Genomic DNA, 19,072 nt, shown 5'->3' on the forward strand with positions numbered 1-19,072 from the left:
GCAAAATAATCGGCCCAGAAACAAAAGGTCTTTCACTTGTCTGACTACAAGTCAACACCGTGGAGGAGAGGTGGGGTGGGGGTGAGAGGATTGGGGGGTGGCGAGTGGGAGGAGCTGAGACATATTAAGTATTAGCAGACCCTCTGTCCATAAGCCGACTTTCAGATAAGCCACTCCTGAGCTCAAGTATCATAAAGCTCTGAGATTGTGGTCTGCCTTCACGGCGGCAGCAACAAAGTCCATATTATGCTTTGGAAAGAATAACACAGGACCAGAAGTTTTTATATCGGGAATAAAAAGAACAAGGAGGGGTGGGGGGAGAGAACATCACACCGGCTGTTTTTCTTGGACAAACAGGCTATTCAGCGATTCTGTTTTGTAGGTCCGGCCACTTACTGTGGAGCTCTCCCCGCTGGCTTGTGACACTGTCAGGGAGCGTCCACCAACGCACACAGGAGGTCATAAAAGTGAAGTGACGGGCGACCTGACCATGGCAATTCCGCCACATGTGGAGAATTACACAAGGCCTTCGAGTGAGAATCCAGGACTGTACTGCGAACTTAGGCCACACCACTTTATTCCAAACACAGAATATTTGGAAAGAAAGAGCACACCAAAAATGACCTGCATGAGTGGCACTGCGGCTTGGCAACATTCACATCAAACAAATAAATAAATGTGGCTTCGTGCAACAGACAGCGCTGAAGGGATAAACGTTAGAGGTTCTATTAAATTATGGGCTTTTGTTCCAAAGCTTCTGACCAACAACTGGAAGCTGCTGATTTTACAAATGAATGAACAATTGTCTTGAAAAAGAGTCAGAGAAAGAGAGAGAGAGAGAGAGAGAGAGAGAGAGAGAGTGAGAGAAGGGGGCCAAACTGCCGAGTACCCCAAGGCTTGGCCACAAAAGCACCCCAGCTCATTAGAGCCTGGGCTGAGAGCTTGTTAAGGCAGCAGCAGGAAAATACTGCCGCTTGTGCGCTCTCCAAGAAGTTCTCATTTCAGAAAAACCTGCAAATTGAAAACGTACTTTTATCAAAACATACGATGGCAGGAGGGAAAAAAAAAACAAAAAAAAAAAAAAAACCGGGGCACAAAGCACAATTATCGCTTTGTGAAGGAGCGGGGCACCTGAGGAAGATACACCCTAGAGTGCAGGACCAGAGGAAAAACTCATATTTTCTTTATTCCGTTGTGTTTTCTGAATCCGGCGTCCTCCGAAAACGGTACAGTGTGCGGCGCACCCGTGGCCCATTTACTTTGGAGGCCATGGCACATTCCCCATTTTGTCAGGATTTGTTCGGTTAAAGCGTGGTACGCTCTCCGTGTGCGAGATTTTCCCAACGAGATGATAGACAGGACCCCGCTTGATGTCGTGCCAGCTGTACGTAGACAAATAAAGATTTTTCACAATGGATTAACGATAAGGATCGGTACTTATCTAGAAAGCATTCTTTAAACGATTCAAAACAGCAAAATACCTCATTTGTTCCGTGGTAATCTCATATATACAATATCATATTGAGCTTAATGGAAACGCGGTGCTTTCGGGGCCAAACTCATACTTTTGTGTTTTACGCTTTATTTGTTTTATCCCTCTGCGTTCCCACTGCACTGAGCCATCGAAACCCACTTGAAACAATACTCAGAACTTAAAACAGAACGGCTCGATTGTCATACAGCGGGATCCATTTTCTCTCATTCACCGCCAATATGTTTCATTTCCCTACAAAAGAAGGTGAAAAATGTGTAAAAAATAAACAAGAAAGCAAACAAAAAGTTGGAAAAAATTCTTGAGGAGATGCAGTCAATTACATCTCTCACCAAGCTCCAACCACTCGCCCTTCCAGTGAAGTAGGCCTATTGCTTAAAAAAAAAAAACCTCTGTGATGCTTATTGGTTACTTTCACGTTTTTGATACTTTTGTACTTTGTGACACGTGAGGCGCTGGCACTGCTGAGAACAAGCGGGCCTTCCATTTGTCTGATTTGATTAAGCCCTCCGCTTTCTGCCTCACTCACTGCCTCAAATCCCATGCCAGCCGCCGATCGAGCTGCCGGCCAGGATGCCAGCGCTACAAAAAAAAAAAAAAGAATAATACACAAAACATCGTTTGTTGCGTACAAGAACAAAAGCAACCTCTCACATTTTTTTTCTGCACTGTATAAAGTAGGCCAAAACCTACTGCATATCCCATTAATGGCAAAATGTAAAAGCCCATAAACTGTATTCTGATGGAAAATGAGGGCCGTTTTGAGAGGAGCTAATGAGCTCCTGGACTATTGTGCGGAGTGGAATCATAACCCAGCCTTTGTCCATGACGTGCAGCTAATATGCAATGCAATGCGAAATGTATGCTGCATGGAGAAGCTTTCTTTCAAGTTGCACGTCTAGAATAAACATTTAACATCTATCTGGGAGATTGCTTTAAGGACGTTTAGGTGACACTGTGCATTGGGTATGTATCCACACTCACTTTTGAGGTAGAATGGAGGTTAAAAAAAAAAACTAACAAAACAACTTTTCCTGACAGACATGGACAAACACGCAGCTACAGCAACCAGGGTACAGGGATGAAAAGATAAAATGCTAGTAGTACACAAGAAATGTAAGAAAATCGCATTGATACAAGGCAGACAAGCCCTTAATCTGAGCCCCGTGTCTTATCTCTCTCTGAAGTGTCCTTGGAAGCTGATCCAGGACATGGACAGAGATACGATCGGCTGTCTGGCGTTTTCACTGCTGGCGATGAGAGCTGTCTTCCTTTGCCTGGCGTCTTGACCTGAGGGGAGCTCTAATGAGGAGGAGCACGGCTCTTGCGGTGCTCTTTCTGATAACTGTGCACACACTGTCCCACTGGCCGCTCCCGCATTCCTGAAGAAGCAGCTTCGGTTAATTTTAGCTGCTGTTCTGCCTGATGCGTATTTAAAGTTACTCTGGCTGTTCGGTACCTGTTATCGCTGTCCTGGCTGCTCCTGGGATACGGATTTAACGCATCACGTTGTTCTGGCCTTGTGAACCGAGTTGATAAGAACATCCACCAAATGAATATAGACGAATGAATTAATAAATTAACAATAAATTAATAACAGAGGACAAAAAAAGCTCTGATGTCCCTCTGAGAGTCCCCAGAGCTGGCAGACTCCTCCCTCACACATTCCTGGCCCTATCAGGTTCATCTCTCCCTCTCACTCACACACACACACACACACACACACACACACACACACACACACACGCACACACGCACACACGCACACACACAAACACTTACGCTCTTGATTCACACAATTCTCAATTTTCAAAAGTGAGACAACAAGCTCTTACCTACACAGTGAAGTAGCCAAATCCTCGATAAACACATTCATTCTGCTAGTTTTTAATCACAATATAACCACAATATAACATATTTACTTAACTGTCACACATATAATGGGCAGTAATTTAAAAAGTGAATGCTTTTATAGTGGAATAATGTTGAGTGTAGTGCTGCCTACACACTATGTACTGTGCCACATGGCCAGGATAGGCAGGTTATATGATCCAGCAAAGCAATTAGAGCACATTACAGATTCTGTCAACTAAGTGAACACAAGTGCCAATTTATCCACACAACTTAACATTTGGGCTCAGGCGTGCCTGACCAAAGGAAGGCATTTCCATGGAGACCTGAGTGGAGGCAGCTTATACCAATTAGTGGGGAGCAATTTTTCTTACTTTAATGAAATTAAACAATCCAACTCTTAAGAGCAGGGCGATGTTTATTTAACAGCTGGTTTCATTAGCCACGGGTAGCTGTAAAACCATTACGCAGGCTCAGAGGCCAAGATGACAAAAGGGCACTCGGCTCATCACCGAACTCCTCATTAATAAGGAACCCAAGAGCTCACAGTTTGAGAATGCCACTCCGCAAAGGCCGCTATTTTCACGCAATTAATAACCCCCGCCGTCCAGAGCGAAATAACACTCTGTGACAGGCAGGTAAGTGAGCCCTCGTAACGAGGTTCGCACTGAAACCCACGCACGCCGGGGGAGTGCCAGGATGCGTGACATTTGGGGAGCGCGCCTGTTGGAATGAAAACAATACAAGATGATCGATTGTGTTTTCGCTTCTCCATGCGGCGGAGGGGTGGACCCGCTGTGCGTAAATCAAGATGAAACGTCGCCGGTCTGAAGATGCTAACGGGCTCCGCAAAACGTGGAAAAAACCATGACGCGTACCAGGACAGTCGATTTTTTTTTTTTTTTTTTTTTTAAATATCATCCAGATGGGCAAGTTTTATTGTGTTCCCGAAAGACGCCTGACTCTGTCCATGGAGGGACCTGGGCGGGTATGCCGAAGGCGCGCACTGAGAAAGCATAAACACGGTTTGCATGAATTAGCAGGAACATCTAGTTTTTCGGACTCGCTGACTTTAAACTCTTTTGGCCCTTGCCCTTCCTATTTTACATATCTTGGGAAGAAACAGAGCTTCAGCGCTTGGCAAGTCCAACTTCCACACTAGAGAATTTTCCTTCAGTTCAGCTTCCTTTCCCTTATAGCAGAAATGCAGTCCCAGTTACAAAAAAATGAATTTCAGAGCCAGTTTTTCAGATATCAACCTCGATAAGGAGACAAGTCTAACTGCACCCTAGAAAAACAGGAACCGTATAATCTGAAGCAAAGAACGCAATGCTTTGTAATCTTTCCCACTTTCCGTGAAAACTTAGTCATATCAATTCCCCCCCTTTCCCTTCATCATAACTCAAATATTAACAAACCTGTTTTTTGAAGTTGGACTCTGGGAAAAAACAAGGTTATTGATAGTGAAAGGAGCTTTTATAACAATGGGTTTAAAAACAGCAGAGTGTGGAAAACGCAGAGCAGAGCAGACACTTCTAACGCGCCGGTTCACTACAAATTCCAAACAGATGTAAACACCAGCCCGGCTATTAACTAAATGACTGTGCATTACAGCCAACGCTTTCCTGATGCTTTGAGCTGTACTTCTTATTCAAATCTGTTGGACAGCAGGCAAAAAAAAGAGAGAAATCTGGCTGTGAGTTCCCTCCTACCCATGAGGCACAGACACTCCTCACATGAGAAACGTGCGCACAAAGGTGCGTTTTTGGCATGTCTTTTCTGGGCCTGCTCATAAACTACGCAGTGATCCACCTTGCGAAACTAGTGCGGAAACCTATTTTTGTCATTTGTCTGAAATTCGTTCTACGCTGCCTGAACCTCTCAGCTCTGCGACCACTCTGGAAGACGGGAGTAAGCCACCCACTTAGTAGCCATTTTGTTTTATCTACAGGTATGAAAAAGTAGTAACACAGTAATCCAGCATGACTCCTGACAATAGACTCTCCTCATCAGTCTCCTGTGACTCTCCTACCCAGTCACTGCTTTTCAAGAGTCAAGTGTAATGTAGACCTTGGCAGTGAACCCAGTGGTGCTTCACACACCTATAAACAAAATATATGTACACATGCGTACACACACACTCAAAACCACACACACACACACACACACACACACACACACACACACGCCCAAACAGCTGAACAAATCCTGGGAAAACCTATAGTTAGTGCTCACTAAACCTCTGGAGACCAGAGTTCCCAGCATCCTCTCTGGCTATACCCACCCCGGCTCAATTCCCACCACTCCTCTGGCTCGTAAACACGTGCACACACAAGGGGAACTGCTCAGGATTAGCCCTTCCTTCCACACATATATTTTGAGAAAGGGCTCCGTTTGGCACCTATGTGGTGATAGGCAAACCTCTGCTACTGACCTCAAACCGTGGAAATTCAATTAGACGATTTAAGTGTTTCATAAAGCAATAGGTGGCTGTCCAGAGGAATTCCAATAAAATACAGAAGAGGCATAATCGCAGCATGCTGACGGCCGCATTCGGCACAGAAAACATTAAATTGGAAACCGCAGGCCAGTGACATAACTGCAGCCCCAGATATGTTAATAAATCACCGAGCTGGCCGAGGGCCCCAGCCAGGGCCGGCTGCGCTCAGCTGTGCAGGCTGTAGCACTGAAATCGTATGCCCTCGCAGGCCTGCGCAGATGGAGCACAAACTCCAGGGGACGAACGGCTTCCCACGTCCCGCTGGGAGAGCACGGAGCCAAAGCCACGCTTTACTGCGCCTCTGGAATGGATCCGTACCCACGTGCCACTCACACTGTGTCATAACAAGCACACCTGCCCCCCCCCCCCCCCCCCCGAGTCATTCATGTTAACCGCAGGACAGCTCCCCTGGGCAGCACTGACCTTGTATGAGGTTGCTGCTGCAGTTGGACAAGCATAATAATCAGTATTATTTGCTAATCACTACAAACCATAGACACTCTTTCTCCAGACAACCTTTTGCAAAGATTGAGTTTGCTGAGGTGTATGCAGGAAAAAATAAAAGCCTCCACACAGACACGCAAAGCAACAGCCGGGTATGACTCCTATTGCTAAGGAACTTTTAAGGGGAGCTCAACAGCACATGCTGCGGTTCATCAGCTTGCTCTCCGGGCTCTAGACAGGGCCTTTGACCCGGCCCGTCAGAGCACATCCTCGAGCAGGGAGCCGCCTGCTCTACAGGCGCCCCAGAACACGACTACGGTAGCCCGGGCAGGCAGTCAGGTCCTCCTGCCTCTCCATCTTAAACTTGGCCGCTGCAGAATGCTGGGAAAATATGTGAAGCGGCCTTTCGCTCACGCGCCAAAAAAGCTTGTAAGCTTAATGCAAACTCATTAGTCATCACTGGTTTTAAAAAAAATATTCACTGGTGATACTGATAAATCAGCAGCAGAATGTACTGAGGGAAGTGAAAGTGTGCTTCGCATCTTCTGTTTCCATCAGAGTGTGTTTGTAGTGTCACGGATAGGGGATAAGAAGAGACTCGTGTTTTTTATTACTTTTTTCTGAGGTACATGTAGATCAATGCCTTCCTCAGATGTTTATCGCAATCCTGAGAGACACTGCAGTCCATCTAACAGAAAGGGAGAACTCCTTAAAACAATGAAGGCAATGGCTTACTGCCTTGACTAGGGCTTGAATATTAATCCTTTGCAGGCTCATGCACATGTGTTCCTGAAAGCACACCAGACAGGGGATCAGCGGGAAGAAACGAAAGCAGGCCCAGCAACAAGACACTGATATTTACTATACCGAGGGATATAATCTTACGGACAATTATGTAAGTACAGAGCAAACCCTCTCATTCATAAATCACTGCAAAATATGCAGACTCCCCACAACCGTGTGTCTCTGGGCCTGTTATTTCAAGATTGTTAACAATTACTTAATACAGAAGGTATCACTTTCCGCCGGCTTATTTAACCCACTTCCAGTCTGCCAAAAATAATTTCTTGCTTGAGATGTGACAAATAAAGTACGTTAATAGAGTTCTTTTTTTAAAATAATTGGAATGTGTGGAGATCTCTTTTAAGCCGCACCTTAATAGCACTAAAATACAAACCACATTTCAAGAGCTGGAGGAAAATGAACCCCACATTGGAATATAAGGAGATGACAAGCGACCTGCAATTCCTCATGCAACCACTCGGGGCAACTGCTCCCGCACTCACAGCTATGCTTCACCGGGGTTGAGGCTAAAACGGGCGCATGTGCTCGATTCTGGCTAAAAATTAACTCCGTAAAAACTCAAGCATCTTCTCCCTTTGAAGGAAGTGTACCGTACATTAAATTAGTGCACTTGGATGCCGTATCCAAGGGTCCATTATGCGCCTAACCATGTCAAAAGCCTCAAATGGAAAACGGATGTTGCTCTTATGAGGAAATAGAAAATGGCAGCGGGCGGTTTTCAACCTGATCAATTCCAGGTCCGGGCGTTTCAATGGGGACAGACAAACAAACACAGCGCGCTGCGTTAGCGCGGCCAGGGCACAGAAGCTGTTTGTAAAGATGAGGCTTTTACGGGCAGGGGAGTTGAATAAGAGTCTGGTTGTGTGGGGGCCCGTGTAGACGCAATACCATGGTTTCCGGAATGCTTCTCGGACCATGCTGGGTTGAGTCACGGACCACAAGTCTCCACTGGATGGGAGGGTTAGGAACTGGAATAGATCGTTCTAAATATTCCTGGCTTCAGAGCGTTTCACTGAATATTACTTTTGGGGGCAGCTGTCTTCTTCTCCCTTATTTACCTGTCTGAATTTAATTAGAGACAACAAAGTAAACAGCGTGTAGGACGACTCAGCTCTTCAGGCTGAATGCAGGGCCTTCAATGCAGATTTCAATAATGAATGGCGTTCTTTCTGAGATTCAGCACATCTGAGATTAAGAGTTATTTTTAAATGTTTCCAAACAGGATCCTTAACCTTGGTTGCCTTTTGATGTGTCCGGAAGTGACCAATGATCCTAATCACAGGCAGCTCATTCAGTATTGTGCCGATTTTTTTTCCTCCACAAAAATGTACAGTCATGGGAATGTGAATACAAAGAGGTTTGAAAGCAATGCTAAAAATGGTCTGCATAAACTAATAGACAGAGGACGCTAGGGTAAAGCTGTAAATCAAATGTGGATGACTTACCATGACTAACTATCTTGAACTCTTGAACATTTATTTAAGCAGCTGTGGATGAACTTTTTTTTTAGATTAAGTCTCCAGTAAAATCTTTGGGAATGCTAACTTAATAAATGTAAATGCTAAGCTAATACTTAGAATGTGGCAAGTCAGTGTCGGCGATAAATCGTTGTTGGGTCTATTTTAGACACAAGGTGCCATTGTGCTCCTGATGAAGTCCTTATTAAAGAAAATACAAGAAGCGGAAATAAGGTAATAGCTGGAGATAATTTCCACTGGCATTAGAACATTCTTGAATTTACCTAATGCGCATAATATTTAACTGTACCTTCCAAAGAAAGTAAGATACGGAGGACTGCACTCTGCTTCCCTCCCACACCGGGGTCGGGTTCATATGGTTTCTATCCGAGTGCAATCACGTGAGATAATGACCACGGCCCATCCAGAGCCAAGAATATCTCACATCTTCCCTGCTTGAGTTCATCTGGAACTTTCCGTGGGTGAGGACTGCTTGGACTGCAGGCAGAGAAAACTCAGCGCCTGAGTGAGGAAGCCCTGAATGAGAGCACCGCGACTCAGAGTCCCCACTGCGGTTCCTTTCCTTCCAGGGTACGTGCGTTTACCTTGTGAGGCCCCGCCCAACAGACACTCACCTTGTGATTCAGACAATGCTGGCGTGACTGACTGTGCTGTCACAACTTACGCAGGCAAAATCCCCAAACCTCAAGTCAATTCTTCCAAACGCAAAGCTAAACCATCGCCTTATCTCACTGCCCCGGTAGGTGACTGTCCCATAGTCCCTCACGTCAGGCTGGCCAACCTCAAGAGGAAGTTGCTTGGTGCTTCCACGCGTCAGCACCGTGACCTCAGTTTTTTTTTTCCGCTCATCAAGACGAACGATTTCCCTCTGGTGTTCCACGCTGGCGTTTGTGGTAAGTGCTAAGCTGCGAGTCCCACAAGTGTAGTAGCGCTTTTATTGCACCGTGATTTAGGCTCTTAATAGCAGTATGTGCTCTGAATCATGCCTGAGACCACCGCCACAGAAAGGCGGCGAGATCCGATCCAGGCCAACTGCGCAAGGACCGCCTGGCGTTTCTGACCACCACCGTGGACGGTCAATGCGCACTGTACATGTACATTACCGGCAACAGATCATCGGGGCTTTGATTTCCAGCACCACACTCCCCACACCATCCCTGCTAAGCAATGCCCCGGCTTAAGCAGCGGAGGCTAATTGTTGCCCCCCTGGTATTCATGTACAGTCTGTTTCTGTGTAATCAGCTCCACATGCCCGTTTCACAACTGCCTCACGGATAATAAAGGGAACCAAAAAAAAAAAAAAAAAGCACATGGCCTGAGTCCAGAGCGTTGCATTTCTGGCGAGCCAAATTCACTAACTTGTGTAATTTGTCTGTGTAAATACAGGTTCAGCTGCTTAATTTGCAGCTTGTGTTGTTTCAAGTTCCCGGTGGGAGGTCCAGACGGCTCATCACAGAGGGAGCTCAGGGCTATCCGGTCGAGAGTGACCAGCTTTCCGCAGGGCACGATGTTCCACCTTATCCACAGAGCAGCAACAACAACATGAACTAAGGCTGAGCGACTCACACGTGGTTAGACAGCACAGGCAGAAAAAAGGGTACTCTGATGGCACGAATTAAAGCCATATATGGCAAATGAAGTTGGAAACATGTCTGCCTTGAGTCCCAAGAGCTCCGGGGTGCTGTCTGTATGTGGAGCTGGTGAATTAATCGCAATATCAGAGCGGCAAGCCCCCGTAACAGGATGCAAGACCCCATCCCCTCCCTGGCCCCCCAAACCTCCACCTGCGGCAAATAATGTATAAAAGATGGCCAGAATGCCTCTCAAGGACAGAGGTCAAAATACACAAACCTTTGTTTTTTTTGGAATGTCTTCTCATTACCTAAATGAGACAAAAGCCTACATAGGAGCCGCTAACACCTGACTTAATACCGAGTCCAGTTACCCCTGACATGCAGCATAAATAAAAACAACATACTCCAAGGCCAGGACTTCAAAGAGGCCCCTCTTGGTGCTGCCCTTCTGCCAGCTGCCCTGTATCAGTTTCAAACAGAACACGCGGGGCAATTTAATAAAAGTTATATGTTTAATCTTTCACATCCAAGACAGAAACCGCTGTGAAACCAGATCTCTGGTTTGTTTCAATAACCAGGCACACCGATCCATTGCAGGCTAATTCAGGAGCACATTACAACCTTCAAAACAAAATAATAACAACCAGCCCTCTGAAACTGCCTATTGGTAAATTATATCAAGTAGAAAGCCGAGCTCAATTTTCTAATATTTAGGGTCAATAAAGCTGCCATTTCCTTATAAACCCCTTAGAAGTAACAAGAACCATTCCTGCAGTCTTACCGATGGAAATGAACTGTTGCTCGCAGAGAAAGTAGTTGAAATAGCGGATTTAAGGAACTCATTTAGAACTTAAAAAAGGAAGTCACATATAAGTGAGACTATAGGGTTGCTTCATGTACTGTGTTGCGTGTAACCCCCCAACTATAACACGTGTGACACGAGCAATCGGACACGGAATCAAAAATTCCTGGAACATTCAGAATTTGCTATGGGGTGGAGGCGTTTTTTTTTCTGGAAGCTACGGTATATCATCCATGACATATTTACTGCATTTACTGCTACTGAACAGCACACTTTATTACAATTAGTAGCTCTGCTGGATCTTTGCACTGTAATTTTAATTGAGAGATACTTTCTTCAGAAAGGGCACTGATCTATGACCACAGATCTATGATTTAATGTTATTTTCACATACCACAGACTTGGAACAAAGCTTGAGGAGGTGTGTACAGTCTGCTCTTCATCTGACTTCATGAAAAGTGACATTTCATGGAGGTATGCAACTTTGCTTGTTTTGTGATGGGTGGCGCATTTTATTTAGTGTAAGTCACAATAGGGGTATGGACTATTAGAAAAGCAAATGTAGTACAAACAGTTGCAAAGATTTAGGTATAGTTAAACCAGGGAAATTTGAAGGCTGAAGGCACAGAATTCAACAGAAAAGGTAAAATTCCCTTCGCTTTAAGTGAGAATTTACATTACATGGGTTTTAATGTACAGTCCTGACTGAGATAACAGTGCCCCGTGACCAGCGCTTGAATGTTAAGACGGCTGAAAACAAGGTGCTTCAAGTTCATGGCAGAACTCCTCTTTAAAAGCCCCCTCAATCTGGATGCTTCATGACTGAGAACCATGTAAATCAAATGAGATATAATGCAGTTAGTATTATGACTAATCCACATTCCACTGCATAACTTGTTCCCCCCCGTAAGACATGAGTGATTACAGCCAAAGAAAGCTTGCTGCACGGCAGCCACATCTCTTTCACCTGTCCCGCTAATACTGAGCGGGCACAAACTGTTTCAGCCCACGCGAGATGAGAGGCACCAATCAGTAACTAACACTCGCAAACAGTGACACTGCGTACAATAGCGCGCTCAAAGAAATGAAAGCTGACGACACGCACCCATGACAACACAGAGTGAAATGGCTGATGGCGCTTATATTTATTTTTCCTGAAAGGCAGAGCTGACAGTTGCATCCGCTCGCCCCAGGGCGCCGTTTCCCAGAGAGCTCTGCACGCCTGAGCGCTTCTGTGTGTCGCTCCAACAGGGGCGGTAAGGAAGCGGGGGGGGTGGGGGGGCCAGAAGGCAAAAAAAAAAAAAAAAAGTGTCAAAACCTAAACACAAACACACAGAGTGGAGAAAAATATCACAGGGAAAATTACGGAGAGAAAAAAGGAAACATTCGCATTACAAACAGAACCCTGGCAGTTTGAAGCATTACAGATGTGTGCTCCTTAAGGAGCATCTGCAAATCATATTCGCCCTTCTAAGGGAAGGCACAGCGCTGCAATTTGCGCCCAGCTCCTCTCCGCACATGCCGTGAACCTCGGACCCAGGCCCTGTTCTCTGTTCCTGGGTGGTAGCTCCGTTCCACATCAAGCCCCTGTCCACATGACCGTGTCGTAAAACGAAAAAGATGCAGAGGATATGCGGTCAGAGCGCCCGCTCGCTGACAGTTGAGGCTGCTCTTGGGCCTGCCTAAAGCTAAGGGGAACTCTCTCCTTGTGTCCGTGGTGGAGTTTCTGCGCGTCTTTCCACATGTGCCATACTAAAGGGAGCAAAAAACGCATACCTACAAGCTGCACGCAAGCAAACTCAAAAGTGTCTCTCTGTGTTTAGCCTCTCAGTCAGAATAGACTGGATGACTGGTGTTTCTTCATACATAATAAAATCACACACAACCTTGCAGAGAGGTCTGTTATTCAGCATTAGTGGACCAAGTTGTGAACATAAATGCTGTCATCAATCAAACATGAGGTGAAGACACAAAGATACATTATTGAGAGTTGTCAATTACATTATGAATCTAGGCATCTGCTATTATGAAAAAGACCCTATTGACCACAAAGACGCACAGCAATGTACAAATCATTTGTACAAACCTATTGACCACAAAGACGCACAGCAATGTACAAATCATTTGTACATCAATGTACAAATAAGCCTGCTGGATTAAACCTCAGCCAAAACAATAGCCCTCAGACCCTGGCGAGGAAATTTCTGTTTGTGCATCCCTTCTGATTGAGTTACAACAACCTCATAGCAGTCTACAGTGACCAGCCCCCACCCCGGTCTGCCATAACGTGCCACAAAGCCTGCAGATAATGCTCAATCCAGTCCCACTGCTGACGCCAGCAGAGCTTTCTCATCCCGATTCTTTTTTAGAATGTTTCCTGAGTAACTTTCTCATTGTTCCAATTCCGCACTGAAAGACCGGTATTGTGTAAGGTTATGGTTTCTCCTGCAAACAGAGAAGGAAAGCTGCTGCAGGTTTCAAGGTTATTTACTTACCCTGTTTCTGCACATGCAATGGCAAACAGTGGGAAACACAGTGCTTTGTCCCAAACTGAATAAAAGCCCTGTTAACATTCCTGTTGAGACTGCCTTTATTTAGTTTATGACATAAGTTTGGGTTCAGAACAAAAGAGTACTGTAATGATTAAGGCCTCTTCTTAGTGCTAATTAGCACTCTACCTGACTGAGTAATGCATCGGCATTATCTTTATAATTTGTTACATTTACACAAAACTGTACAGTGTTGATGTAATTGTGGTTGTTCCACTGAGTCCCATTTTTTCTGAGATTATCAGTCAGAGCCCTTTTCTTCTCCAGCCCACGTGTTTTTTTTTTTTTTTTTGAAAGGTGTTGCACTGGAGGAGCAGAGCAGGCTTAAACTGTAGCTCGCAAGTTGTGGCAGTACATCACGTCAAACCTCCCACTGCAGTCATCTGAACCCAGCCACCTGTTCCAGCTAATTGCTTCCTAATTCACTGGAGAGAGCATGATTCTTCATTCCTGCCGCTGGGTTAAAAGCAAAGGGAATGGCATGCAAATTGTTATATTCGGTGCTAAACGATTTAGGGGGAAAAGTCTCGCAGGTCAACACATTAGCCACACTTTCATCGGCTCAGACGGGGCCAGAGTTCGGCCCGTCTCCCCCCCCACCCAGCTCAGAAAAGTGCCTGAGAAAGAAACGCAGACTCCCAGATTCCACAGCCCGATGCACAAGACTGAACATCACGAGACTCTTTGGTGACCGGTACCATCTGGCCCGCCATGCTGGTCCGTGAACCTGCGGACAGACTTTAACACGGTGCATGACTACTTGGCTCCGGGTTCTTGTTCTCCGTCTCCAAGTTGGAATCAGCACATTCCGCTCAAGCTCTTCGGCTCGTTTTGAAACACGCTCTGCTCAGCATCTGGTCAGCTAGCTAGCAGGTTTGTTAGGCCACCATGTAGAGGAAGGATGAGGAGAGCCACTAGCTGGGTTATTTCGCCTGTGGACTCTAACTGAACTCTTACCATACACACCTAGATATAGACCCTCATTCGTACGTTCAGCATGTTACTTTAGTTCTCGATGGCAAGGCCTATACATGCAACCAGTATGTAAGTCGACCACTCACGCTTTCCCCTGCCCACTGGGACAAGCACGTTAAAGCGAATGCAAAATGACACTCATTCCATTTAAAGGGACAGCATCCTAAAAACGGACCACTATATGGTCATGGTCAAAGCTCATGGATCACATCAAAAACTTTTCAGCTACAGTCCCTGAGCAAACCATCAAAACCTTTGCTTTACAAATGTGTTCAACAAACACAATGGATATAATATGAATTACCTACCTGGGCAATATTTTTATTGAGAAGGTAGACACCATATTCAAACTGAAAGCGCTCTCCTCTTGGGTACAAGGGAAACCTGAAAGGCAACAGAACAGACACAGAGGATGAATAAAAAGCTTGCATAGTTCAGTACAAACAACAGTGGTAAGAACAGGTTTATTTCAGTAAGAACAGGTTTATTCCAGTAAGAACAGGTTTATTCCAGAATCCAGTATGACCCTCTTACAGAGCACTGGAGTTCTCTTTAGGCCAGCACAGATGGTGGGGGGCACTGAACTATTTGACTTAGATTCATCAGGTGTGAAGGACACAAAATCCAGAACGAGCTGGAGCTGTTTTTTAAACCTCTAGAGCGTTCTTTTCTTACAAACTGTGAGCAGGAATGCATTCTGAATTTCTGCAAGAAGAGTGTGCCCTAGCAGTCTATGAAAGGTTGGAACATCTTAGAGCAGTTGGTGTTTGCACAAAATATAACACACAGTTGTTTATGAAGTTGTCTGCACTCCAAAGGCGCCAAAAGAATTCACATCCAGTTGCTGCTCACATCACTGTAATTCCTGATCATATTAAAAAATAACTTGGAAAGGAAACCACTGATATCATTGAACTGGCTGCCCTCTTGCCTGTCGAAGGCAACATTCTCTCTTGGAAATTCCCACATACAGATCAAATGTCCTCTTGAGTGACAGCTAATAATGATAATAATCGTTATTATCGTCGCACCTTCTGTGACCACGGCCTTTCCTCATAAATCAGGCCTGCGGCCTCGCCCCTGTCATTATGCGCTCTGCTCTCCCCGCCCCTCTCTCGCAAGGAGAGGATGTGGTGCGGAGGAACAGCCGTAGGCTGGAGGGCCCTCACACCCCACCTATCTCCCCTTTACACCAGGGACACCAACTCCAGAGCAGACCAAAGGCCCTCGTGCGAGACACAATATTGATGTTTATGAATGTCAACCTCACTTTCAGGTTTGCATATATATATGTGTGTGTGCGTGTGTTTGAATGTGTTAAGGAAGTATGACACTCAGCGCACTGTATTTGGTCCAATCACCACATAGGCCTGTGATCTTCTCAGACAGGAGGTGTGACTGACCTTCCTGCAGTCTCTTGCCTCCTGATTCCGGTTAAAAGCGGCGCTCGGGCCCCCGGGGGTCAGCCCTTTGTTTCTGCTAATCCCTCCTGAGTGGAGACAGGCCCACTCGGCTCAGGCTCCCTGACCTTGAGGTGGCAGGGGCGAGGGACACAGCCCTCCCGCTGTGGGGGGTGGGGGTGGGGGGCAATCAGCCACAGTACTGGCCACCAACCACCAGGGGCCGCCTCGAACACCGCCACAGAGTGCAGGCACACGTACATTAAAAACCCTGGCCTGGAAGCTGCACTAAAGTTCTCTTATGCTACAGATGTGCTCCATATAGCCTGCATTGTAAACAGCTCCTCAATCACGGTGTAACCTCCCCCCGCTTGGCAGCGCGCAAATGCAATAATTCCAGCTCTTTTGTTACAGCAGGATTTTGTGAGCTAATTACAGCACGCTGATTAACGGTTCCAGGGTGAGGCGCTGAGGAGAGCGGCTCGGTGAACACCAAGTGTCTGAGAGGGGAACGCACCGTGCGTTGCAAAGGGCCACACAGCCTGACGCCCTTGTCCCCTTGAACGAAACACACAAGACAATCTGCAGCCAAGCTAATTCAAGGCAGAGGAAAAAAGGGAGTGAAAACAATTAGGGAAAGAGTGGAAAAAAAAACCTGCTTGTTTGAGGGATTGCAAAAGCGTCGCCTTCTGACGCCTTGGAAACAGGCAGGAGGTGGCACGCGGATGCAACAGCTGAGCATAAGGCACACACACGTCCGCCCCTCTGTGCTAAATACATCACAGCTTTGAAACCAATGGCTGCTGTCCAGTCGCCCTGGACTCACAGCGGAGAGACTCTGGTTCACCAAACATTAGGAATGAGTTCTGAGAAGCCCAGTAAACCTGAATACATTACAGCCTGGAGTATGTGTGGGAGGGCGGAGGCCCTCATGAAAGCTCTCTGACCAGGGGGCTGGAAGGCAGTCGATTTCATCACTCGTCTAACCTTGACCGCTGTGCTGAAACGATATGTTACACAACTGGGATAAAGTGGATTACAATCAGCCTTCTAGACTTCGGCTTCTCTCCATCACTCCGCAGCCAGAGCCGAGGACCGCTCAGACCTCGGAGGCAATTTACCCCCCATCCTCCGCCCACGCACTTCTCTGGGTTCAATTAGCCTCTCTCAGTTCCACAGGAGGCACATGTTTCTTCTGAGGCGGCCCCGCCTCTTTCTTTTGGCTGCCTCCTCCGAACAGACAGGGCTGAACCGCTGGGAGTCGTCTGTAATCTCCTTGTAATAGCATCACAGGACTATCACCCTCACCACAGTAACGTATCTGCGCTGCAAACGAAACTTGACAACTACGAAGATAACAATCATCATCGACATTTATCAACAACGACGAGGTCCAAAAAAACAAATGTTTCCACTTACGCTTAATGACAATTACCGCCTTTTTTTGGAATGAAACCCCGCGTCGATACGGGATAAAACGCTAAACCGAACGTGACGCGCCAGCCCGTCATACTTATTTTCCCTCACTATGCCCTGCGTGCTTTCCCCCCAACGCCGAATAAACATTTACAAGGGCCCGACGTCACGCCCGGCCTTGACTGCTGTGAACGGATGAATCTGCGATTAATAAGAAAGAAGGCATGTAGAGCTTTCCATACATCATAAAAGTGGCTTCTAAAAAGCGGGGTTTTTCACAGAGCAGGGTATTTACACATCAACCGATTCATCTAGTCAGTGATTTACAGGCGAAGTTCCTCACAGGCGGCCATAAAACGGGAAAGCAGGGAGATCGTAAAGATTTTGACGTGCGGGTTAGGGCCCAGACCCCACTGATGAAAGGCTGTCATTAGTCAATACTGTGTAATTGTTCTTTTCGGCGGCAGGAAGCACAGCACTGTCCAAGACGGCCCGAATTCCGCTCGGAGAGCCAGAGCGCACTATTACAACACATGTTGTTTTTTATGTCCTTCATTAGGGGGAAAGCACCAGAATTTATGGTAAGCCCATCCGTTATGAAAAGATAACTGGGAGCCATCTCTCTGGTCCAAATCCCATGCTAAAGAGAGGTTGCTTCATCCCTGAAAGCTGTCAGGGCTTCTGAAACTGATAGGGTTCTGGCTCGGCATGCGGGGACATCTGGGTCCTGACTGAAAAGGGAGACGTTCTCCTGACCTCCGATCCCTGTCTGAGATGAGACGTTTACACAAGTCCATGCCCATGTTCATATGGTCATGGCACGCTGACCACTGAAGCAGGAGGGTGTCCTCATTTACCCTGCACAAGAGACCAAGAAGGCAATGGTCAAGATCTGATTAGCTCTAACAAAGCTGATTGTGACATCATAGAGTGTCACTGATTAAGAGCCAGAGGACTCCTTGTGCAGCCAGGATTGAGGTTTGTATTAAAAGGCATGTAGAAAAAAAAAACAAAGGAAAGCGGTTTGGACATACTATGCATCTATAAATAAACCCTACAGCGGCCACTGTGTTCATATGGGTGTGATTAATGTTTTCTGTGGGGTTCATTTTAAAGTACTTACTAAAAATACAAAATTGGATTTATATCCACTTTACAGTAAATGGGATCCCTTTAAACTAGATCTAAAATTATGATGGGCCAGTGTGAGGCAAGAAATTATATTTAATCTGAAATCAAAAAATCTGAATTGATAACCCATGACTCAATGAAACAAAGACAATGTAAACCTAAAGTATGATGCAACATATTTATGTGAAAGCCGTTTATAAGTAATATGTCCTCCTTAATACAGCTACATAATGTTCAGACAAGGTGGTTTTATTCAGTTTTGGACATTCCATTCATTGTAACTGTTACTTACATTTACCCAGCCCAGGAAAAGGAAATTCCCCACAAGTTTTGAATGTCTTTAATGTGCAATTTCAAATGTATGGGAGCATAAATCACAGTTCTTTCAGAAAACACCTGCCTAACAACTGGCAGGACTAATAGCCCCAGTTACAGTATAAATCGTGAGAGCTGTACTTTTCAATACCTGCAAAACGATGGTATTGAGCATCTGTACCGAACACAGCCTTAACGAGCGCTGCTGTTCTGCTTAGGCATCTAGCGCCATCTTTGAGGTTACAGAAAAAGTGTCCCTAAATGATGTGCTGTTGCTTACTTTGCTGTTCTTGTATTTTATTGGTACCCTTAAATATATCCCCTTGTTGCATAATTTGGGT

General features: G+C 45.9%; 1 protein-coding gene across 1 annotated transcript in view; it reads right to left on the minus strand.

Moving 5' to 3' along the window:
• Nucleotides 1-19,072, minus strand: part of uvrag (UV radiation resistance associated gene) — an 82,752-nt gene that overhangs the window by 23,226 nt on the left and 40,454 nt on the right. Inside the window, exon 13 of the mRNA XM_036524259.1 lies at nt 14,778-14,853. Within this exon, the coding sequence (XP_036380152.1) occupies nt 14,778-14,853 (76 nt within the window). The remainder of the gene's footprint in view (nt 1-14,777; nt 14,854-19,072) is intronic.

This window comes from Megalops cyprinoides, chromosome 3 (genome assembly GCF_013368585.1).
Source record: "Megalops cyprinoides isolate fMegCyp1 chromosome 3, fMegCyp1.pri, whole genome shotgun sequence".
NCBI lineage: Eukaryota > Metazoa > Chordata > Actinopteri > Elopiformes > Megalopidae > Megalops > Megalops cyprinoides.